Below are 24,778 nucleotides of genomic sequence, written 5' to 3'. Positions count from 1 at the left end.
TGTCAAATGCAAGCATGCTCACTGCACATTCCTGACAGAGAGCATGCATTTTATTTTTTAAACAGGATTTGAAGTTGTTTAGAACCATGGTATACATTTGTGTGAAAAACAAGCAGATGGCCCACACAGCTGATATGAAACTTGCACACTTCAAAAACTGGCCAGGGAATGTATTCATACACATACGTCATATATACCATCAGGGTACCCTCCTTCGAGGATAGCTGTCGACAATTATTAGTGCATTGTGGTCAAATCAAAGCTTCTTTGGAGATTGAGGTGAAAATGCTGAGAGATTCAGTGTTTATCTCTATTGGAATTATGGGTAATTGCCATACTTCAGATTTTTTACAATGAGTTTACTTTTGTAACAAAATATTTTTAGTTTATGAAAGAGCTGACTTTGTCATCTGAACATATTTAGTTTTTGGACTTTGAGCTTATCAATTTTTTAGTAAATAATGCTTCAAGTTTTGTTTCCCTAAGAATTTTATTTTGTATTTATAATGGTGCAAAATCACTTATTTTCTATCAAGAAATCTCCCAGCGAAGCCTGCTGAAGAAGCTCAGAAACACAGACAGCAGTATGAAGAAATGGTGGTTCAGGCCAAAAAACGAGGTAATGGAACTCGCATGGGTCTGCTTATGTAAGGCAGCACAGGATTTTGTGTCTTTCTGGGTATTTTCTTTTTACCATCTGGAGCCCTGTAACCTGAACTTGCGTGAATGCTTTAATACTTTCAAATTGATAATTTTCCATCAGAAATGTGTGCGTGTACTCACTCTCCCTGCCTGGTAGCTTTAGTGAATTGACACCAGAGAAGAGACTGTGTAGGAGGAAAGTATTAGACGGGAGAAGGCCTCGGCCAACAGTAACCACAGGTCTCTCCCTCTCCTGGGCGGTTTTCCTTGTTCACAAAAAGGTGTCATGGGATTTGATAAAATCCCTTGTTGCACCTAAAACCCTGTGGTTCTCGGATGTTTAAAAAGTATATGTAATAAACATAATGTAATCTGTAACACAATGGAATATTATTCAGCCTTAAAAAGGAAGGAAATTCTGGAACATGTTATACAACATGGAGGAACCTTGAGGACATTATGCTCAGCGATATAAGCCAGTCACAGAAGGACAAATACTGTGTGATTCCACTTCTGTGGGGACCTCAGAGTAATCAGAATCATAGAGACGGAAAGTAGAAGGGTGGGTGCCAGGGGCAGGGGAGGAGGGGACGGGGGAGATGTTTCATGGGCACAGAGGTTCAGTTTGTGAAGATGAGACAGTTCTGGAGATTATGGTGGTGATGGTTGCACAACAGTGTGAATGCTCAATGCCGCTGAACTGGACTCTTAAAAATGGTTCAAATGGTAAATATTGTGTTATGTGTATTTTACCACAATAAAATACAAAGTCATATGTAAATTAAATGTGTGGTATTTCTCAGAGTTGCTATTTATGCACTAAGAGTTGCCTTAAGCTGCGAGAAGTGAGGACAGAGATTATACTGGGGAAGGGACTGGGGGGCCCACGAGGGGCATCTGGCCTTCTGGACACATCCCGTTTCCTGATCGAGCTGGTAGTTTCATGGGTTTGTCTGTTTTGTGATCATTGATATGTCTTATCTGTATAGCTTCCTGTATGTATGTCATATTTTAACGCTTACTAAAAGATGGAAAAGGCCTGAGCATTCTAACCCCGTAGGGCATGAGATGAGTCCTAGGGGTGGGTGCGGGCGTTCTCGCTGTTCTCCCTCAGCGCCGTCCTCCTCGGGGTTTTGCAGCGCGACTCTGAGAAAAATCACCTCGCTTGAAAATGGTGGGTGTTGTTAGCAGATGTTTTCTCCTCTTCTTATTTTCAATTTTGATTTCTAGAGCTGAAAGAAGCCCAGCGGAGGAAAAAGCAGCTGGAAGAAAGATGCAGATTAGAAGAAAGCATCGGGAACGCTGTCCTTACTTGGAATAATGAGATTCTGCCTAACTGGGAGACAATGTAAGCGATGGCAGTGAGACTGTAGGCCACTGTGTCTGGAATCTGTAGGTAGCAGCTGCATTCATCGTCGCTCACACCACAGCCTTTGATAAGATGACGTAATAGGTTTAAGTGATGCAGAATCTCCCTTCCCCTTGCCTTGGGTCAGGCCTCGTTCCTTGCCTGGATCCTGTGACAGCTCCCCCTGCCCCCCTGCCAGTTCATCTTCTGCTCAGCAGCCAGAGGCATCTTCTAAAACCCAAGTCTGGGTCACTTGCCTACTTAAAATTTCAGTAACTTTCTATGACTCTGTGTAAAATTTGAACTTCTCCTTTTCTCTCTCCTTCAGTTGGATGGAGCCCTCTCATTAGCGGGCCTCAGGGCCTTTGCATGTTCCATTCCCCCTACCTCCAGTGCTCCTGCCCAGTAGCTCCTCATCCAGCCGACTTTTGTTCTTTAAAGCTGAGTCTTCCTTGGGGAAGACTTTCCTGCCGAGGGGACTGCAGAAGACTCCCCTAGCTTCACTGCTTCTGTCGTCCTCTGTCTGACGATGGGGCCGGGTCTTTGATAACAACCCCCTGTGGCCAGTAGCCAGCAGTCTGGCAGCTGGTGTCATCTTTACACCCGAGGGACAGCTGGAGGTCTTTTCTTCCTGAGTGTTCAGAATGGGTTGGGCAGGGTGTGGACGGCAGGCCAAGGACCTTGCACAGACACGGGTGGCTCCTTTTGGGCCCCTCCCCCAAAGCAGGAGCTGCCAGGGAGCTTGGATGCCAGGCTCTTGTCCCTTTTAACCTGAACCATATGGGATGTTGGGGACTCACTCCTGGCACTTACTGGGTGTCACTCACTCTCATTACAGGTCCTGGTGAAGAGTTCCACTAGGGAAACAAGCTATTCCCAGAGCCTGCTTTTCTAGGCAGTGTCTTTAATAGGCTAGACACAGTCAGGAAACACGCGTTCTCACATGGGAGCCAGTAACAAGCGTGCAGGGCCTCAGAACCGTGGGCCATCTCCCTGGTGGCGACAGAAGCCAGCCCTGGTCCAGATGCACGCTCTCGCATGACAGCTGCTGCGTAGGTGCCAGGAGTGCTGGGTGTGTGCTTTATCCCGTGACATCTGCACGATACCGGTAGCCCTTCAGGCGGTGGCTTCATCTTCTGGATGTTAGAGAGGGCAGGATGGGGAAGTAATCGCTCCACAGGGGAGCGTGGAATCAGGGTGCAGACCTGGTTCTGCGGCCTCAGCCTGTGCTCTCCCCACTGTGCTGCGTGGAGAAGCACGAGGGGAGCCTGGCACCTTCGGCCGCGTCTGTTGGCAATGGTGTCATTGTAAGCAGCAGACCTCAGCGACTTTGTGCAGTTTGGCAACTCACCCCCAGGTGCTCCACCTGTGTGCAGGTGTGTGGCGCTGGCTGCTCTGCTCACGGGGATCCCCTTGGGGTCTGCCCTCCACCCGCCACTCTGCAGCAGTGCCTCCTCGCACCCCTGCACCCTGCCCGGCTGGATGCGGTTCCCTTCGCAGCAAGGTTATTTCTTGCTGCGTGCTGTCTGCTCAGAAAGGCCTCCCCATCCTTCATCTGCTTAAATTACTGCTGGTTACTGAGGAGTGGCTCCAGGACAGGGCCCCTCCCTGCTGGTGCCCTTGGCGGAGCTGTCCCAGTAGTTGCCCAGTGGAGGGGGTCGTTGATCTGGTCTCTATGGAACACTGGGCTGAGAGCTCCCCGAGGGCAGGGGCTGTGACACACGACTGCACCCCTGCTCCTGCGGTTTGGAGCTAGGCAAACGGGCAGAGAGACAGTTCTGCACTGAGAACAAGCCCATAAACTCACGCTTCCTTTTTTGTCCAGGTGGTGCTCTAGGAAAGTTCGAGATTTATGGTGGCAGGGAATCCCGCCCAGCGTGAGAGGCAAAGTCTGGGGCCTGGCCATTGGCAACGAGTTAAACATCACCCATGGTGAGTGGCTTGCATGATCCTAGGCTCAGGGAGCCCAACCCCTGGGTCCTGTGGTTTCTCCTGTCCTGTCTGCCCTGTTAGAAAGAAAGGCGACCACTGGCTGTGGCTTTTGGGAGGCCATGTGACTGCCCTCTAGGGGTGAGAGCGCGTTGGGCAGCCTGGATTCACTCCCAGGTGCTTCAGTACCTGGTAGTTCAGCGACGACACCTGCCTTCTTCCTGATACGTGTCATCTCTGAAGAGACGTGGTAGCACATACGGCTGTGACGTCATCACCACAGCATCAGTGGGTGGAGTCATGTTGGGGTCTCTTCTCAAAGCCCCGTAGAAAGCAAAGCTTGATCAGGACAGGAAAATGGAAGGGAGGTGGGGTTTCTTTCTGTGGAGGTACATATCGTATCAGGGGTGCTGTTGGCTTTATGTGGCAGTTTTCCCAAGCAGCTTACATACTGTGTTTCCCCGAAAGTAATACCGGGCCGGACCATCAGGTCTCATGCATCTTTTGGAGCAAAAATTAATATAAAACCCAGTATTATATTGTGTTAAAATAAGACCTGGTATCATATCATATTATATTATATTATATTATATTATATTATATTATATTATATTATATTATATTTATTATATTAAAATAAGACCTGGTATTATATTATATTTTATTATATTGTATTATATTATATTATATTATATTATATTATATTATATTATATTAGACCCGGTCTTATTTTACTATAATTTTTGCTCCAAAAGACGCATTAGAGCTGATGGTCCGGCCAGATCTTATTTTCGGGGAAACACGGTATAAGCACCTGAGAGAGACAACGTGTGACACTTGGACTGGGCGCTTGAGGCCCTAGTAGCTGAGTCTAGCAGGCAAGGGGCGGTCCATACTCACTGTCAGGCCGTGTGCGTCGGCCCAGCCTGTGTGTGCGTCTCCCCCATCAGCTGCGCTCACACTCACCGCCAGTCTGTGTCCAGCGCTGCGCTCCGGGTGGAGTCCCTGCCAGGCGCCCCGACTTGGAACCAGTGCTGAATGCCTGGTCGCCGTTGCTGTCTCCTTTGGTCTTCTGTCCGCAGGCCAAGCTGCAGCAGGCAGGAAGGAGCTCCTTCCTCGTCTTCTTTGTTACTCGTCCCCACTAAACGCTGGTGGAGTTGGTGGTGGCATTTTTTACCCTGTAGAAGACCTTTGAGTTGAGAACAGATTGATTTGTATGCTCTCTGTGTAGCTGGGGTTCATGTTATGGTTGTACGTGTCAGACTGTCATCTGCCCCATGATTGTAGCCGTGACCACTCGCTGTTCTTCGTCTGGAGTGATGCCAGCTGGGTGGGTGGCTGGCGGCTGGTTTCTGTAGAGCGACCTCCTCAAACCTCTATTTTTGGCTAATCCACACCTGCAAAAAATTGAACATCTTTATGTGAGAAGAGATGTAACATTTGACTTGTAGAAATGCATAGTTTTTAAAAAGCATCCCTGGACGTAGAGGTTTGGATAAATTGCTGAGCAATTGTTTCAGTCCTTGTTCTTGAAAATTTTCTAAACTATCAACTCTGTGTCATGCAGAGTAGTGTGTGTGTGTGTGTGTGTGTGTGTGTGTGTGTAATTTTTGCTTCTCACTGATGCCTGGGTTGGTTTTATTTAAATTAAAATCTTGTACAGACCGTATGGTAGATTAGACCAAACAGCTAATTAATCAATTACATGTCTTGAAAGTTTGTCTGGATCTTGATATTGGCTCATTTTATTTAAATTGTGTCTTTCTTGTATGATTAGCTGCCTAATGTCAGCTGCCTCCACCTCACCTGTCATGCTCTTCACTCTGTCACCAGGCCCAGCACAGCTCCCTGCACGTGGCAGGCCCTCAGGAAGTATTTGTTGAATGAATGAATGAATGAATGAATGAATGCCACCTTTTTGGTGGCTGGGTCCTGCTTCATCCCAGTTTTACTGCATACCGAAGCCAGTCTAAGAACACAGATGATCGCGAGCTCCAGCGTTGAGGCCAGGCATTGTCTTAGGTTCTTTCCTTACAGGTCTTGTCTGACATTGACAGCAGGTATTGTTGACCTTACTTTCCTGTCAAGAAAGTTGAGCATCCTGAAGAGAAGGTTAGGGATTGCCCCGGCCTTGTGGCTAGTGTGTGCTGGAGCCAGGCTTCTCGTGCTAGCCCTGGCTGACTGAAGCCTGTGGTCTGATTTGGGAAGTCCCACATTTTTGTGGTTGTGCAATTGGAAACTTACTGAAAGCCAACCTGATAGTACTATTACAGTTTCACTCTTAGGGCAGTTAGCCTTGCATTTTGAAATTGGTTCTGGGAAGAAGGTACATTTGCTGTTCTAAGCTCTCTTTCCTCCTCCCACTCCTGCCTCAAAAACACACGCCAGTAAAGCCATGGAGATACTTCAGAACTCTGACACTGAAAGCCAGCATTGCCCTGGGGTTGCCAGCATCTGTGCTTTAACTGTCAAATTCCTCATTTGGGAAGTGGTTCCAGTGGTCAGGGGCACACGGTCGTTTTCCCCCATCTCCTCCCAAAATGATCAAAGTTGAGCCCGCCTCCAGGAGACTGAGAGGGGCAGAGGTTTCCCAGACCCTCCAGCCTCCAGCTCAGTGTACGTCAGCATGTGAGTCAAGATGCATGCTGCCTTCTGGTAATGGGAATATGAAGTTACGTTTCTTTCTTTCTTTCTTTTTTCTTTTTTTTTTTTTTTTTTTAAGATTTTATTGGGGAAGGGGAACAGGACTTTATTGGGGAACAGTGTGTACTTCTAGGACTTTTTTTTTCCAAGTCAAGTTGTTGTCCTCTTGATCTTAGTTGTGGAGGGCGCAGCTCAGCTCCAGGTCTAGTTGCTGTTGCTAGTTGCAGGGGGCACAGCCCACCATCCCTTGCGGGAGTCGAACCGGCAACCTTGTGGTTGAGAGGACGCGCTCCAACCAACTAAGCCATCCGGGAGGCAGCTCAGCTCAAGGTGCCGTGTTCAATTTTAGTTGCAGGGGGCGCAGCCCACCATCCCTTGCGGGACTCGAGGAGTTGAACTGGCAACCTTGTGGTTGAGAGCCCACTGGCCCATGTGGGAATCGAACCGGCAGCCTTCGGTGTTAGGAGCACGGAGCTCCAACTGCCTGAGCCACTGGGCCGGCCCGAGTTACGTTTCTTTATGTACCCTCTTCTGCCCCTGCGGACTAGCGTAGGTGGGAGGTCAGGTCCTTCACAAGGGCCAGAAAAAGGCCAGTCATCAGTATGACTTGTTGGAGCACAACAGTGTGATTAGAATGTAGTTTTGTCTTTAATGCAGTAACGTGCACTGCCCAGAAAGCAGATGTGTCCTGCTCTATTTTCCAAAAGTAGTGAGGGAGAAACTAAAGTGATAAAAATTCTCTGGGTAGCGATTGTTAGTGATCCAGGCCACAAGGGGCTGGGAAGCGTGTAGAGGGGGTTTGGAGGCGTCTGTGGGAGACCTGTCTTGAGCCTTCTCTGCCATGACCATCCTTCTTCTTTGAAGCCTCTGCCTGTTGCTTGCACCCCTACCTGCTTCAGACAGAAGGTTGGGAGGGCTGTGCCACGGGGAGGCCAGTCGCCCTGTCTGTGTTTGAAACCAGGCGGTGGGCTTTCCGCTCACGCCTCCCACCCTTCAAAACTCAGTTCATCGCTTGTGCAGGTCTGTCTGTCCCAAGGCTCTTTGCTCTGGGTGCAGATGTGACCGAGGGACCCTCACAGGCTTACCCCAAAGAGCTCACAGCCTGAGAGGCAACACACTCACAAATCAAAACACAGCCGTTTTCTGGGTGGACTGTGTAATGGAAGTAGATACCAGGCATCGTGGTGTTTTGTGTGTCCTTTCTTCATACCTGGTGATGTCTTTAGACATGAGACGTTCCTTCAGGCCAAGTGGGGAATTGTAGACACAGCCTTAGCAAGCGTGCGGGCTGTAGTTGGAGTTTAAATATTCGGAGGAGGTGGCGGTAGTGTGTCCTTTGGTGTTTCCGAGGACATACGTGCACGTCAGACTGACTGGAGGCTCTTCTTCCAGAGCTCTTTGACATCTGTCTGGCCCGAGCCAAGGAGAGGTGGCGGTCCCTCAGCACGGCAGGCTCTGACGTGGAGAGTGAAGGTGAGTCCGATGCTAAAGCTGCAGGGCCTATGGTGGTTCCGTTACGAAGAAAGGCACTTAGCTGCAGAAGTGTTGGTGCCCGCCTGCAGAAGGTGGCCCGGAAAAGGGATGTTTTAGAGCAAACCGGTTAAAGAAGGAACCTGCCATAAGAAAGAGAACATAGCAGGTCCTATGAGGTGTTTGCATCCTACTCACGCTGCAGGGCCGGTGGCAAGCACTACCGCTTCCTGTATTCACATGCACGTGGTGTCCAGTCGCCTGGCAGCCGGGCTTCTGGCAGCACTGGCTTCGGGGAGCAAAGGAGCCGCTTCCAAGGGGACGGGATGCTGCGTGTTTGCTAGGTTCCACACAGCAAGGGTACTTCTGCTGGTCAAGTAGTATGTGTTTCACTGAACTTTTTTTATACCATCTGCATGGTATTAAAATTCAAAAAATATAAACAAAGTGATTCATACGTATTTGTTGGAAACAGTCCACCCGAGTGTCACGCTGCCACAACTCCCACAGTCTGAGTGTATCCCAGGGATGCTGGAGATCACACAATGATTTTCTGCCGTTTTCTCTGCCGGGGATTCATCTCTGTGTATCTCCTTACCCGTCCGTATTGCTTCCTTTGTTGATGAAAGGTAATAGCAAGTGAGGTTTGCATTGTGCACTCTAGAACATATCTGACGATGACCTAACCTTAGATGGTGCTGTGAGGTTTTTGCTGTTGAAGTAAGAAACTCCACAGACTGTTCCAAACTCTGAAGGCCGACTCTGTGCTCTCAGCTGTAATCAGGCCGTGCACTTCGGAGAGCTCCTTTCCCTGTCTCAGTCTCATAAAAGTCAGAGCCCTGGAATTTGCCACGTGCTTCCCTCCGAGACGCGTAATGACGCTCTTGATCTTTTTGTAGATGCCAGTTTTTCAGCAGCAGACAGAGAAGCCAGTCTGGAGCTTATTAAACTGGACATTTCCAGAACATTTCCTAATCTCTGCATTTTCCAGCAAGTAGGTTATGGTGATTTGTTGTTTATAAGTATGTTTTGTCTACAATTCATAGATGTCAAACTGCATATATTTGTAATCAAGCTTGAAGAGTACTTGGGTTTTTTGGGGGGTCCAGGGGGATGGCGGGTCTTATGTTAATACATTTACACTTTTAAAAATAAGAGTAACTGATACTTTCAAACACATATTTAATGTGGCCATATTTCTGCTTTTGAAGACAGTTCTGTCCTTCCTTTGAAATGTATGTGTCAGAAGCCCCGGTAGGGCTGGTTCAGAAGGCCCCGTGGGCTGCGGTATCTGTCCGTGCGTCCTCGGTGCTGCTTCTGTTTTCAGGACTACACACAGTAGGACGCCGGACATGCTTTCGGTGTAATCCAGCCTGGGGCAGAAAGGGAGAGCCTTGGCAATCTGGGCGGAGTGAGGGGATGTTTCTGAGCAGGGAGCCCAGAGAATGGTGACACTGCTGGGCCCTGAAGCCAGCCGTGGGAGACGGGATGGACTGCTGTCCTTTGGACCGCGGTAAAGAGAAAAGTGGCGTATCCCCATGGGCCTCAGTCCAGGGCGGCAGGCTTGGGGCCGCCAGCAGCAGGTTTGGGGTCATGAGAGCACAGGTGTCGGACGACCTTCTCTTCTTTCAGCCAGCACACACATGCCTGAAGTCTTGTTTGGCCCCTCCCTTGTCCGGTGTTTAATGGTTTTTGCCAGTTCTGCTTCCGAGATATCCCTGAGCCTGTCCCTCCTCTGTCCTCACTACCCGTATTTAGTCAGACCCTCATGGTTTGTGAGTCACTGCACCTGCCTCCATGTGTCTCCTGGCTTCCTTGCCCTCTGTCCAGTCACCCTGCTGCCCCCACAGTAACCTGTGATTCCCCAGGCTGATGCTGTCAGGCCCATGTTTCTGGCATCAGACGTTGCAACACTAGGTAACCAGGAAAGGATAGTGGGGAACATTAGAGCAGATCAGTAAGTGGCCAGGAAATGCAGAGGTTTGGCACTTGGGCTTTGCTAAAATGTGGGTGTGTCCCGGGCACTCTGACAATGATGGTGCCGTCTCCGGGTGGTGCAGCAGTGGGGACGGGCCAGGGGTGGTGTCACTGGGGACACAGCCCTTAGGCTCCACGTGGGCTAGGTTTGAAGGACAGCCTGACCAAGAGTGGAAAGACATTCCAGAGAATGGGAGCATCAGACAGCTGATGGGTCGAGGAATCCCCACCTTCTGGGAGAGAGACCCTCACTGGAGGAATGAACCGAGAGGACGCAGTTCAGGTCCATGGGCCCTGCTTACTAACTACTGGCTGCTCTGAGCAGGAGCCAGCTGCGGGGCAGTCCCTGCTCTGGACAAAGTAGAAGGGCACAGCTTGGAGACACACTGTTGGGAAGGGCGGTCAGAGCACTGGGACAGAGTCCCGAGGGTGCTGACGCCATGCTAGAGCCGCGGTCCCGCCTTTCCCACACCCAGGACCCGGACGTTCTCCATGGAGCATCAGTGGTACTCAGCCCCACTGACTTTGCGAGTCACTGGGTGCTTGTCCTGGTGCAGAAAGAGGAGGATGAGCTCCAGAGGGCTCTTCTGCATGGGGTGGGGGGCAGATGGCTTTTCTCTTTCCCTGTGGGTTCCTTTGGGGGTATCTCCCTCAAACTGTGGTTCCCAAAGGTCTAGATTTTATAAATGGGCAATATGAAAAAAGCAAAGGGTGGGCTGAGGGGATGGGGAAACAATGAAATGTCCAGAACAAGTTAAGGGCATTTAAAATAAGGAACTGCTATCTATTAGCACCATCTTTTCATCAAAGAAAGGACATTTAGCATCAAAGTGAGAAGGACATAATCACTAAATTAAAAACATTTATCGTTAGAAAAGTTCAGTACAGTTGCTCTTCCCCCCCCTTTTCTGCCTCTTCCCACGCCCCCCGTTCAAGCCTCTGCTTCTCAGTCTAGTTGTGGAGGACGCAGCTCCCTGGCCCACGCCGGTGTTATGAGCCTTGCGCTCCCCCTGTCTGAGGCAGTTGGTGCCCAGTTGTTAGTCAGCCGCTCCTGGCAGCACACGGTAGCCCACGGCAGCCCAGCTCCAGGGAGAGCCGTTGTTCACAGTCTTAGCTGTGGAGGGCGCGGCTCACTGGCCCATGTGGGAATTGAACCGGCGACCTCAGTGTTAGGAGCACGGTGCTCCCACCACCTGAGCCACTGGGCCGGCCAGTACAGCACTCTTATATTTCTCATTTGGCCTTGGACCAGCTATAACTTGGTGACAGTTGGTGAGGACACTAGTCCTCAGCTGGGCATTTGGTGCTGCCACCGAGACCCCTCCCTGTCCCCCCTTCTCTTTCCCTCTAGTTCTGTGTGCCTTCTTTTTTACCCTCCCATTGCTGTGTTTTCTTCTTTTGTCCCTCTGTGTTCCGCAAGTGTCTCTTCGTTTTATATGTCAGAATGTGATGGTTTGGGCCATGGTGTTCTTCTGAAAGCCACACAGGGAGTGACTTCCTGGTCACACCATGCACCCTGCTTATTCCCTGTGTTAACTGTAACCACATGGAAGATGCAGACAGTAAGTGTCTGAGTGGGATGGGCCAGTCCTCACATGCTGACATCAGGACACTGAAATTGTAACACTTACGGTTTTAGGAGGAGTTACAGCAGCAAATGGAAATCTTGGAGGGATGGGAGAGTTGGGAGAACGTTGGGAATAAAATGGAGGCTGTTAGGACTTAAGATTTAGAGAGTATTTCCTAAACTTGCCCTATCGGAAAAACACAGAAGAAACAAAGACAACGGTAGGGGGGGGGCTCAGAGGGAGGGGCCCAGCTGGGAGGCAGAGTGAGGAGAACTGTTAGCACTCACCTGCTCTGTAGAACCCTGGGGTACCTGGTCACCTGTGGAACTTTGAAGGGGAATAAAATTACACAGCAGGAGGCAAATTCAAAGGCGTGTTCTAGCGCCTGACCCACTGCTTTTTGCAGAGCAGCTTGGTAGAGGAGCCGCAGACTCCTTGCTAACTGGATCTGTAGCCCATTTGTTAATTATGTAATACATGGAGAGCTGCTAGCGTCGCGCTTGGCAACCACTTCCTCCTGTGTAAACAGCGGTGTGACTGCAAGTGGCGGTGGCAGCGGCAGTCTCCCCTGAGCACTAACCAGTCCTCTGCATGTGTTGTTTGCTGTGTTGGTCCTTCCAGGGCGGCCCGTACCATGACATGTTGCACAGTATTTTGGGCGCGTACACTTGTTACCGACCGGATGTGGGCTATGTAAGTGAACTTGTTCAATATTTTATAATGTTACCACCTATGAAAAAAGTCAGAGTATTGCCCAGCACATCGTAACTGCAGCTGTCAAGTTGAATGCCTTCATTTTTTTTTGTTGAGGCGTCTGAGAAGCCTGTTGCCTGTTTCCTTGTAAAGAAACTGAGCCGGCTCGGCTGCTCCGTGGCTGTCATTAGACTTTAATTGGATTTGATTTTTGTTTTTTGCATGTGATTTTTTTTCAGCATCAAATGCAAAGAGCCTTTAGCAGTAACCATTTGAAACTGCAGCCGGTGTCTGTGGCTTAGCAGATGTGTGTGTGCATGCTAACAGATTTAACACGTTCCATTAGACATGCATCTCGATGGCACCAGAAAACCAGACATTTGAGAGGGCAGTGTTTCAAATGACAGATGCACAAGGAGGGGTTGGTTGGTGGTTTCCCGTGTGGATGTGGGGCATGGAGTGCAGGAGAGCAGACCAGGCAGCCGATGTGGCAGAGCAGTGGTTCCAAGCAAGAGCAAGTGGGTCAGAACCTAGTCGGTTCAGCTTGTGGTGGGCGAGTGGGTGGGGGGCTGGCTGCCGGCCCTTCTAGCCTGAGGGCATGTGGGCTCCTCCTGTCATAAAATGACAGCTGTTCTGACGTGTGGGCTGCTGTGAGTTTAATGCCTGTCTCTCCTTCCTTAGGTTCAGGGCATGTCCTTTATAGCGGCAGTGCTGATCTTGAACTTAGACACTGCAGATGCCTTCATTGCTTTTTCTAATCTTCTGAATAAACCCTGTCAGATGGCATTTTTCCGCGTGGACCATGGCCTTGTGAGTATCCCTTGCGTATGTGCCCTGGCTCTGTGTCTAATTACTCTGTCTTTCCTGTGGGAAAAAGAACGCATTGTCCCTCTTGTAAGAGGAATTTGGAATAAGGCGCACTGTATAAGGTGGGGGATTATTTGAGCATTGTGTTGAATTTTAAACACACGTAGTTAATTGCCATATGTACGAATTTCTGAATACATTCTTTCAGAAAGTGTTTCTGAAAATTCATTCTTCAAACAGGGAGAAGGGGGGGCTCCTACACAAACATACACACTCGTGTCAAGAGCAGTCCCCACGTTTGGGTCTGTCGCACAGAACAGGGTGTAATTGAACCTGGTTGCTGCTCACGGTCACGTGCTTCGTGCAGTACGCTCCCACACGGCACCGGAGACGTGAAGCCTAGCTCCTTCATTTGACAAAGGCAGCAGTGGAAGAATGGAGGGGTTCTGTTTATTCATTTCCACCTTTGTGACGAGCCTTAGGCACAAAGATGACTGTAGTTGCCCTGGGCGGCCCCTCACTTGCCCCTGGAGGTGGGTCCTCCTGTCGGGAACCTCTGGCCCATAGTAAGTACGTACCACCTTCCATAAGATGAGCAGGCAACACTCAACAGCTGCCACCTGCCCACAGGCCTCCAGCGAGCAAACGGCGGAACTCCACCGTGTCTCACCCCTAAGCCGGTAGCTGCTCTGTCTGTTTCCCACCCCCTGCTCTATGCGTTTGGTTTCCTGCCTGCCCCGTGAGAAGTTGAAAAGCACATGCTGGTCAAAGGCGGGCTGTGACTACCTGCTTTTCCTTTCATGTTTCCTCCCTGTGTGTTGCCACCTGTGCCTTAGATACTGGTGTTACGTTTCCTCTGGGAATGCAGGGGGTTGGGTGTGAGCGTGCATGCTTTTCCAGAGCATGTTCAACATTTCATTCGTTCCTGGTTCTCGGAAAGGAACGCGCCAGTGAGGACTCAGCCTTTGCAGGGGGCCGGCACGGGTTCAGGTCCCAGCCACACACTCACGGTGTGACTTCACGTGGCAAGTTGTGTAACCGCTCCGGGTTTCAGTATCCTTACCTGTGAATTGAAGAAATAATAAGATGTCACTAGTGATGCTCTCGTGACGTTTAGAGAAGACAGGCGTCCTCGGAGAGACTGCGGGTTTAGGGCCACACCTCCGTGCTAAAGCTAAGGTTGCAGTGAAGCGAGTATCCCAGTACAGTGAGGCCCATGAATGTTTTGGCTTCCCAGCGCACCTAGCAGTGATGTTTACACTATACTGCAGTCTGTTACGTGTGCAGTAGCAGGGTGTCTCTAAAACAATGTGTGTGCATAGCTTCATTAAAAAATACTTTACTGCTAGAAAAGGCTGAGCATCACTGGTGCCTGTCGGAAAAACGGCGCCAATCGACTTGCTTGACGCAGGGTTGCCACAACCTCCAGTTTGTAAAGAATAATATTTGCGAAGCGTGGTGGTGGGGCACAGGAAAATGAGGTGCACGTGTGTTAGAAATGGCCTGTGTGCCTCGTGACGAGTTACTGAAGAGTGTTAGCAACTGCACAGGAGAACCTGTTAGATCCTGAGGGTGTAAGTACATTCATTTGTTTCGTAGATTACAAACTTTGTGATAATTAGTTTATTCGTGTGTTTTACATTACCTCCCCAGATGTTGACCTATTTTGCTGCATTTGAGGTATTCTTTGAAGAAAATTTGCCGAAATTATTTGCTCATTTCAAGAAAAACAACTTAACTCCAGACATCTACCTAATTGATTGGTAAGACTGTGTTTTTATGTTTTCACATCTCCCCGCCCATTTTCCACTGTGCTGGCGGCTGCTGACCCTCTACCCCCATCTCCTCCCCCAATTGCCCTGCCTTCCAGCTGCCTCTGCTTTCCAAGGCCCGGCCCTGCAGGCATTTGCTGGCACTGTTAGCTCTCTTCTTGTTACTGTCCATGACTCGCACTGGTCCTGAGGAGAAATGGTGTCTTGGACCTGTTTGTTTCCAGAGCGCGTTTACCCGTCCGTTAGATGAGACGTGGCAGCACCAGGTGTGTGCCGGGCGTGGTGCTGGGATCCTGGGACAGGTGGGGAGCAGACCCGGCGCTCACCTGTAGGAGCCGCTGTGTGGAGGGAGACGTGTCCATGGTCACCCGCACAGCTCGTGCCATGTGCTGTCTCTGCAGCACGGGACAGAGGACAGAGGCCCTGGGCCCAGGCGTAGGGATCCGCGAACACAGGTGACATACGAGCCTGGGCCCAGGCCTGAGGCAGCTGTTGCAGAATTAGCAGGGTGCCAACCATTGGCTTGGTCCTGTCGGAGAGTAAAGTAAAGGGCAGACGGTGGCAGGCGAAGATGTCAAGCTGGGGAGCTTGGGCAGGATGACAGGGCCCCGGGGAACGCTGAAGGCTTTTGCTTGGGGGAGGGGATGGAGGTGGGTTATATCCAGAAGGGAATTTCAGGTAGCCTGGGAGGCAGGGGAGCTTGGAGGCGGAGACAAAGAGACAAGGGCTTGAGTTGAGGCTGCAGGGGTGGGTGGAGAGTAAGGAGTGGAGAGACGTTTGGTGGAGGAAAGCCGTGGGTCCCCAGGAGTATTTTGTGGAAGCGAAGGCAGAGAATCTGCTCTTGAGTATCCAGCTGGTGAGGGGGTTGCTGGTGCCACCAGCTGAGATCAGGGGGGCCCAAATTTGGCAAAATGCTTAATGGATCTAGTTTTGGACACGGGGATTTTGAGGTGCCTATTGAACATCTTAGGTAGACATACATATAGGAGGTTCCAGAGAGTTCTAGGGTAGGATAGTAGACCGGGCACGTCTTCATACAGAGGTAGATGTGGTCACCTGAGGAAAGGGTGGGATGTCACCCCAGAAAACACTGGTTTTGGGAGGCCAGGTGAGACGGCTGGCAGATTTGTGGAACAAAGTGAAGGGTCTCTCAGTTAACTGGTGGGAAGGGTGTGGTTCCGGAACCATCCTAAGCCATGGCCTCTCGTTACTTGCCTGTGGCCTTGGTGAGGGCCACTAGCCTCCCTGGGCCTGTTTCCTCCTCTGTCGACCTCACTGCTGAACCTTGCAGGGCATTGTGAGGTGTTCGCCCCAGCCCCCCAACTTACACAAGGAGCTCTGCAGAAGCAAAGGCGGTGTCACTTGACCAAAAAGGCCCGTTCAGGCTCCAGCACTCCCTTGCATGGTAGATCTAAACTGCTGGGAACGCAGAGCTGCTTTGGTTTTGCTGGTTGCTCACCGTCTTCAGGAGGCAAAGGCTTACTGCTAGAAGGTCAAGTTTGAATGTCACCTGAAATGAGGCTCAGTCCTTAAACAGACTCGTCTGCACCCTGGGGAACGGGCCTCTGGTTTCTTGGCGTTTGTTGCTTTTGTCCTAAACCCTGAGACTGTTGTGACTTCACTGAATTCTTGGGGGAACAAGGGTTTGGAGGGTGGAGCTTGTAGCTGAAGCCACAAGTCCTGGTGTCACTGGGGAACAGTCAACATCAGGCCATGAAGTGGCCGCTGGCGGGGATGCCAGGCTGGCCTGTGGCCGTGCAGAGTGGAAGCGGCTGCCGCACAGGGCCCGTTACCTAACATGGCACTCTCTCCACAGCGGACATTCAGCTCTTGCATGCACTCTGCGCCCATTGCTGACTGTTCATTTGACTGAACCCTGACCTTCCAGATTCTGGGGGCTGGAGCACATGACCACTGCGGGAGGGTGTTAGGAGAAGGCCAGACGTCGTCCTTATCTATTTTATGCCCCCAAGTTAGATTCTTAGGATTCCAGGCTACAAGTGACGCTTTGAAAACACTGTCCTAGAATAGTGTCTTCCAAACTTTTTCCACCTGACTCGCAAAAGGAAATAAATTTTATGGTGTGAATGTGTGGCTGTGTGTGCAGGAACGTAATAGGTATACAGGACTGAAACATGTTTCATAAAACAGTGCCTAGCTTTTACTCTGTGGAAGGCATTCCGAAATTTCCTATTCTGTTCTCTATTTATTAAAAAAAAAGGCAGTCCACTCTGATTGCTTGACTGGGTCACGACTGGCAGCGTGACAAGTGACAAGCGTTGCCCTGGAGGATGCCTGTCTGTTTCCAGTCTAGGCTGGAGATGCTTCTCATCCAAGTGGGTGCAAAGGCCCAGGGAGCCCTTACTGTTGACGCCAGCGCTTTCACACGTGACCTCATTTACCCTGCACCACAAGCCCTTGGAGGGAATTGTGACACCGTTTTGCAGATGAGAAAATTGAAGCTCAGAGAGGCAGGGTGACTCGCGCGGGTCACACGGCTAGCCAAATGGCAGCTGGTGTTCCACAGCCTGCATGCTGTCCCACGATCCCTTTCCAAGGGATTGTGCCCACATAACCCATAAGGTGGGGCCCCTCGCTCAGGCTCCAGAAATAGCTCGTCATTTAGTCCAGGCCACATTATAATAGTCTGCGGTGGTCAAGGCTCTTCGCGGGTGCTGACCGGAAGGTAAAGCTCAGCTCAGAAACGGGGTGGTCCCTGGGGCAGGACAGGTTTTGCTGAGGACCTGCCTGAGAAGCTGACGTTCCAGAGACACTCATTGCTTTGTTTCACCTTCGCAGTGTCCGGAGCAGGTTTATGTCTTAGCACAAAGGAAGTCCCCAAGGCCGCTTACCCAATAGCACACCTGTAGTGAGCGGTCCAGGTCGGCCTACTTTTTCTCCTACATCACAGCACCTCCCCCAAAGCACATCTACCCCTGTGACGGCCGGCCCTGCCTCCGAATTGCATACGCCCGGTGCGTCTGCACCCTGCACGTGGTCTGTGTCACACGATGAATTCTAGGGTTCCGGTAACGCTGCTTGAGCAGTGAGGCCTTTTGGTCCTACTCCATGTCAGAGGGTTAGCCAGCGAATGTTCTGGGTGAGCTGCACAGGTGCTCAAATAACATGACAAACTTTTGCCTGTACGCCGTCTGCCCACAGGAGGCCAGCTAGGCATTGTTCCTTCTTCATTCCTATGACCGTTTCCCTGCCCTGTGGCTTGCCACATTGTAGCTTTGTAGGACAGTACCTAGCACAGTGTGAGTTATGCTTTCAGCAGGTTCCTTTCCCTCCCCTCCACTCCCCCAGTTTATGCTCCCCCCACCCCATCAGCCGACCCACAGCTGCTCCTGTAACACACTGAGCTCACCTCTGTGTCCCTCATGCCTGCCCCCCCACCCCCTTTCCTGGGTTCACATGCGCAGAATCCAGCCCGAGGCCCACTTGGGTGCTAGCCACTCGTCCACGTGGGCTCATGACTGCTCTGCCCCGTGGCTTATAAGGGTTTCACAGTTGAGAAGGAGGTTTTCTTGCCGATACTCCCTTCCTGGCACAGCGTCTTATTTAGTGTGGCTGTCATCTTTTCTGTTCACAGGGAGAGTCAGCACGGCCTCGCCAGCTCAGCTGCCTTTGTTCTCCTGCAGGTCTGAGTGCTCAGACAGTCAGATATCCACGTTTTGTGGGAGAGCTGACGTGGTCATTTAACTTACCAAAATATTTCCCATTGCTCTCAAATGGCAGAATTATTTAGAGGCATCAGTGGGTTTTGCAATAAATAATCTTGAATTAAAAAAGAATCTAGTAGTACATTCCATATATGATTAATGTTTCTTATAATGATTGTTTAGTGATACTTGGAGATCCTATCATTACACTGACTCTCTACCTTAAAGGAAAGGTTCAACGTGAAATTACTGTTGGAAGGTGTTCATTTCCATCTCATCTTGTACACATTTCATTTATAGCTTTTAACTTGCAGGCTGTGGGTCTGCCTCAGAACTGCTCCAGAGCAGGGGTTGTCTTGTTGAGCACCCAGAGTCGTGTGTGGCATCCACGGGGGCCTTCACGAGGGGCGTGTGTAGGCGGATTCCAGGCCTGCAGGCAGGACGCCTGCTCTGAGGAAGGGCCCACACAGCCGCTGTATGACCAGCCTCCCCAGCCTGGCTGCGGGCGGAGCCTGTGTTGTAATGCAGGTGTTCGAATCCTTTCCCTGCTGCCTGCTAGCCCCGACCAGGTGCCGGCGTGTAGGTGAGGATGCCCTTTGGCCTCACGTTAGAAGTTGCTCTGGGGGCACAGAGGTAGATCTAATTGTTTCCAGGATCCGGGCTGAGGTTGGACTTGCTCACTAACTTTGAAGTGAGTCTTAAATAACTATTTGCAATTTTTAATGAATGCAGTTCTGTGTTGGGTGCTTAATGTTCTATTTAATCCTCACAATCTAACGAGGCTAAGTAGTGAGCTTAGAAGCATATGTGCTAACAGCTTGTCCGAGTGTTTTGGGGGCACCCGAGGCACCAGTGGTGGGGTTGGGGCTCAGGGCCACTTCCTAAGCCAGCCCTGGGAGCTAAGGCTATTCTTAGGAACCAGTCAGGGTGGGAAAATGGGGGCACAGCTGTAAATTGGTGGTGTCAGGCCTTGAAGGTCCAGTCTCTGGTATGGCTTCTTAGCGGGAGAGATGGCTAGATGACCTTTGCCCTTTACCTCATCTGTTTCCACAGCCTCCCTTTCTGTGCAGTTCCCTTACCTGTAAAATGGAGGTGACCCTTCTATGTGGTGGCAGCATGAAGCCGCACCTGCCCGGGGGAGCGCGCGCTGTCAGCTCCATGGGTCCTTGCAGCTCGGGCCTCTGAGGAGTGGGCCTGGGGAGAGGTCAGCCCCTCCCCTCTGTGTCTGAGCCCGAGCCTTGCCTCCAGAGCTGGCTTCTCCACCCTCACCGTGCTCAGGCGCGCAGTTAGAGAGAAATGGCCAGGTACGAAGGTTTTGTGGGAATTGTGAAGGCTTGACAGGAAAACAGCTATCTGGTTCCTCACACACATTATGGGGCAGATACGCACAACTGGTGTCCTTTATAAACCTATAGCCACCTCATTAATCTAGCAGCACAGAAATACACGTCCAGTATTTTGCGTCAGTTGAATTTGTACCTGAAATTACCACTTTTGATGTACAGTGCATTAATATGCAGTGGTCCAGGGGAGAAAAACAAACATCTCTTGAGGGAGAAAACTCCTTGAATTCTCTCTTCCTTCCATGGGAAGAGCCCAGCAGCAGTCCTGGGAAGGCCCGGCCCTGTTTCTCCCACACGCCTCCTGGCTGGAGCCGGGCGGAGCCCAGAGTGCACTGCGGCAGGGCAGTGGGCTTGGAGGGCTTCAGACCCCGAGGGGAGGAGGGCGGCTTTTGTTCCTGGCACCTGGGGGAGCCGTCCAGATCCATGGCAGGGCTTCTGAGGGACCAGGACGGCCTGGTGTCAGCTTCCGGGGCCGTGGCTGGGCTGGCTCCCCTCACAGCCACACAGGAGCTGAGTGGGCTCTTCGGATCCTTGCACGCCACCTGCTTAATTAACCACTTTATGAGAGTAAACCAGGAGAGGCTTGTTTCAGTGTCCTATCCATAGCTAGTGTTTGAATTTAAATGTGGTTTAAAATACAGTCCAGCATTTGAAAGCTGCTGATAATGAATGGTTTTCAAGTGGAAGGGGAGAGGGAGGGAGGGAGGGAGGGAGGGAGGGAGGGAGCAGGAAGCACAGCTGAGCAGTTCGGCTTGCAGGAGGGAGGGGGAGAAGACCTTCTCTGCTCTAAGACTGCAGGGGTGCAGGGGACCATGGCAGAGGCCATCTGGAGCAGGAGACAGAGCCCAGCAACCCTGGGCTCTTCGGGAGCTGGTGACTGAAAGGCCTGTGGGACTCTGCCAGGCTTAGAAGCGGGGAGGCTGAGGGAGGCGGAGGGAAGGTCGCCGGGGTGTCTGCCCCGTCTGATGACTGCATGAAACCCGCCTGGCCCAGGGCCTGGGAATGGCCTTCCAAGAGGCGGTCATGAAGGCTGAGACATGGATGAGTAGGCATCGGCCAGGTGAAAAGGTAAAAAGTGTTTTTTTTAAAAGGCACATTTTATTTAAATTAGAATAATATTAAAGGCTTAATACTTCCATTTCAGTACATAAAAAATAGTAACTGAAGCCAAGTATGGTTACACTTTTCTGCGTGAAATACGTGCTTGGAGGTCAGTTTTCAGTCGTACTTGACATTTGCGCTCTGATCTTGGACTACTTCCTTTATCTGATAGCATCTGTGCACAGATGGCCCCCAGTGCAGAGCCCTGCCCTGAACTCCAAGTGACTTGGCCTTTGGGTCCAAACCAGAGATCCCCATCGCCTTAAATGACAGCTCCGTCCTTGGAATTGCTCAGCCAGAGCCCAGCGTCCTTGACTCCCATTGCACTTCCCGTGAGGTAAATCCACTGCCAGCTCTGTCCAGATTCTTTGTACTCCTGGCCGCCCCCCTTCTGACCTTGTCTGGTTGTTTCAATGGCCTCCCAGTGAAGCCTGCCTTCCCCAGCAGGCGCTTCTCAGCAGCGGACCCTCCACTAGTTTTCCATTTCACACAGAATACGATCTAAGGGTCTCAGAGTAGCCGGTGAGGTCCTGCTCGTGCTGGGCCCCTGGTCTCAAGGCGTCGCCATGAGTCTGCCCCTTTGCTATTTTTGGCTTCAGCCCTTGGATGTGCTGGGTCACAGCACCTCCTGCCTCGGAGCTTGTGAATTCACTGCTCCCTCTGGATGCTTTCCAGACCCTTCTCCTGGCTTGGGGCTTCCTCTTCAGGGCTTTCCGGATGTCACTCTGCAGTGATGTGTTCTTCCCTAACCACCCTGTTTATGAGTGTGTGTATGTGCACGATTCTCTCACACATGCACACCCTGACTGGCAGCCCGTCCCCTACCCTGCTTGCAGTTCAATCACAATCTGACAAACTGTGTTTTTCAGTTATACCCTCCACCCCCAGGGGCAGGAAATGCTGTCTGTTTTGTCCGATGCTGTGTATCCTCTTTGCCAACAAACAGTGACTAGCAGATAGCAGGATTTAAAAAGTACTGAAGCCACCTGGGCTGACAGGCTCAGACTCAGGAGGGCTGAGATGTCAAGCGTGAGCTCCTGGAGAGCGGCAACGCCTACGGGGTCGTAAGGATGCGCGGGTGGGCCTCCGGGCTCTGGCAAGGGCGTTCTTGGTCCTTCAGACGGTGGCTTCGTTATCAAGTTCAAAGTATCCAAAGTAGTTGATGGAGACCCACACACACGTCTGAGCTCAAGAATGTTGCTGAAGAAATTTCTTTGGTTGCTAACTCTCCTTTGCCTATATCGGCATCATCTTCTGGTCATTTTTTTAACTAAGCCTCCGCTTTTAAGACGTAAGGGCTTGATTTCCATGAATGAGCTGGCACATGAGAGGTAGTACTGCAGATTAGGTCAGTTCTTTTTCATATTTTAAAAATGAACACCTTCTGTATGGAATTAAGAATATTCTCTAGATCGAGACTAGAAATAGAAGAGCTCCTGGATCTCCCTTTCCCCATGTTTTCTAGACTGACGAATGAGACCATGTTCTGTTGTAGAGGTAGTAAGCAGCTCGGGCTGAGGGCTGCTTGTGCCTTTTAAAAACAAAGTGTCCTACGTGCCCACGACAGTGTCTCCTGGTGACATCTAGCACAGCCTGGACGTTCAGGGCGTGGGCGTGGGGGTCGGGTTCAAAGTCTGGCTCTGCCAGTTATTGTTGGCAGGACCTGGGGTGGTTTTTCTGACATCTATCTCCGTATTCCATCATCTGCGTTGAATGAAACCTGAATTGTTATGCCTTCCTCGAATCTCTTAGAGTTTTCAAGCACTGACAAGGGACAGCCTTGAAGCTTAGTAGGTCTTAAATAGCATGCTGTGTTGAATGCCTGACTCCTCTGGGTCCTGGAGGAAAGGCTGCTGCTGGGCAGAACGCCCTGCCGGGCAGCTTTCGAACTGGATTGCATCCTGGGGGTTGCTGCAGACGGAAAGCTTGTGCCCGTGGCACCTGTGAAGCCTGTGTGCAGGTTGGCTAGTGTGGTGTGATTTTCCTGGTGGGTCTGTCACAGGGAGGTGAGTGTTGCTGTGGACGGCTTGGTGACATTCCCTCCTGACCAAGGCTGCTCCGCAGTCTCAGCCCAGCACCTGAGCTCAGGTGCCTTTATGGGGCCCGTGTGCCCCTGGAGCTGGCACGGGCGCTAAGGCAACCCTGAAATCTGGAAGAGTGATTTTCCAGGCGTGTAGGAACTGTGCCCCACCAGCGGAGGACTGCTTCTAGTGAGTGCTAGTCCCAACAGGGCGTGAGGGCCCCCGCCGTCTGCCATCTAAAGCAGAGAGGAGTCTGCCCACGGACTCAGCAACAACTGCCAGGTGTGAGAGTTCGGTGCTGTGTGGGGACAAACGGGGCAGGGTCCCAGCTCTTGTGCAGTCTCCGTAGGAAGACAGGCAGCCAGCACGTGGATAAGCAGCAGGAAGGAACATCTAGCTGGGTCCGGGGGTCAGGAGACACCCACACTGCGTGTCACAGCGGAGGAGGGAGGACACGTTCATGGGACTCCCCTTTCCTGCACTGAGCCTCCGGGAGAAAAGTGGACAGGACGCTTCAGAGCCGCGTGCACTGAACTGCGCATTTCTGTCTCCCGTTTTCATCCCCCGCCAGGTTCTAACCTCTGTCTGCATGTTCACCCTCACATCCAGCGCCTTCTGCAGAGTAAGCACGTGGTAGGTGCTTGATGAGTACCTGTTGCTTGTAGAATTCAGACACTGTCCAGTGTTTGACTCCGAGTGAAAGCTGATGATGCTGTTTCATAAAACTAAACTCGGCCTTCGGAATGAGTGCAGGCCAGGTGCTGCCCCCGGCCCCCCATGTGCGTACCTCGGCGTGAAGGCGACTGACTCGGAGCATCTTGAATGGGGTCACCTGAATTCAGACTTCTTTCTTTGTGCCACGCAAATCTGAAAACTCCACCTTTTCCCCCAGGATCTTCACCTTGTACAGCAAATCGTTGCCCCTCGATCTGGCCTGTCGCATATGGGACGTGTTCTGTCGTGACGGGGAGGAGTTCCTGTTCCGCACGGCGCTGGGCATCCTGAAGCTGTTCGAGGACGTCCTGAGCAGCATGGACTTCATTCACATAGCGCAGTTCCTCACCAGGCTGCCCGACCACTTGCCCGTGGACGAGTTCTTTGCCTCCATAGCTACCATTCAGATGCAAAGCCGGAACAAGAAGTGGGCGCAGGTGCGTGGATCTTTGGTTCCCTTTTTCCCCAGAGAGACTTGGCTCGGTCGTATAATTTAGGAAGCGCCTTATTCAGAATCCCTCTGAGGAAACACCCTTCTCCACAGTGGTCCTTGGGCCGGAAGTGAGGAGACCTGGGTTTGAGGCTGGGCTCTGCCACAGGGGTCGTGGGCAGTCATTTCCTCTTTGGGTCTCTGGCACATGGAGGTGCTGGAGGATGACAACCTCCCTGCCTGTTCTGCGGTGCCAGAACTTCTGGTTTGCCATCTCGCTTGTTAGGTAGCGTTTTGTAAACCAAGCCCCCCCGCCCCACAAATGCCTGAGACAGAGCACAGTGTACTAACACTCACCAAGCCCCTCTCCCCCCACCGCGGCCCTGGGGCGGGGTAGGTGGCCTTGTCCCTGTCTCACTGGTCCGTACCCAGAGGGCTGAAATGTGTGCCCTCCGCAGAGGAGGACGGGAGGGTGGCGTCCCAGGGCAAAGCTCCCGCCCCAGCTTCCCTGGGGTTGTTACGACCTTGACTTTCCGACTTGCGCACTCACGGGTCTGTGACCTTCCTTTCCATCTCGGTGCTTTCCGTGTGCCCCGCCCCCACCCCCACCCCACACACGCACGTGAGCGCAGAGGGAAGGATTAAAGCCAGAGCT

At 51.4% G+C, this 24,778-nt stretch overlaps 1 protein-coding gene across 6 annotated transcripts in view; it reads left to right on the top strand.

Annotated features, from left to right (window-relative positions):
- TBC1D14 (TBC1 domain family member 14) overlaps positions 1–24,778 on the top strand; it is a 94,848-nt gene that overhangs the window by 66,327 nt on the left and 3,743 nt on the right. For all 6 annotated transcript variants that reach the window (XM_019748196.2, XM_019748195.2, XM_074320881.1 and 3 more), the window contains 9 exons: positions 537–619; positions 1,873–1,990; positions 3,816–3,922; positions 7,955–8,035; positions 8,932–9,026; positions 12,199–12,270; positions 12,952–13,080; positions 14,731–14,840; positions 23,872–24,130. In XM_019748196.2, coding sequence (XP_019603755.2) covers positions 537–619; positions 1,873–1,990; positions 3,816–3,922; positions 7,955–8,035; positions 8,932–9,026; positions 12,199–12,270; positions 12,952–13,080; positions 14,731–14,840; positions 23,872–24,130 — 1,054 coding nt within the window. The remainder of the gene's footprint in view (positions 1–536; positions 620–1,872; positions 1,991–3,815; positions 3,923–7,954; positions 8,036–8,931; positions 9,027–12,198; positions 12,271–12,951; positions 13,081–14,730; positions 14,841–23,871; positions 24,131–24,778) is intronic.

This window comes from Rhinolophus sinicus, linkage group LG02, assembly GCF_036562045.2.
Source record: "Rhinolophus sinicus isolate RSC01 linkage group LG02, ASM3656204v1, whole genome shotgun sequence".
NCBI lineage: Eukaryota > Metazoa > Chordata > Mammalia > Chiroptera > Rhinolophidae > Rhinolophus > Rhinolophus sinicus.
The sequence above is the reverse complement of the archived record's forward strand: the minus strand, read 5'-3'. Positions and strand labels throughout refer to the sequence as shown.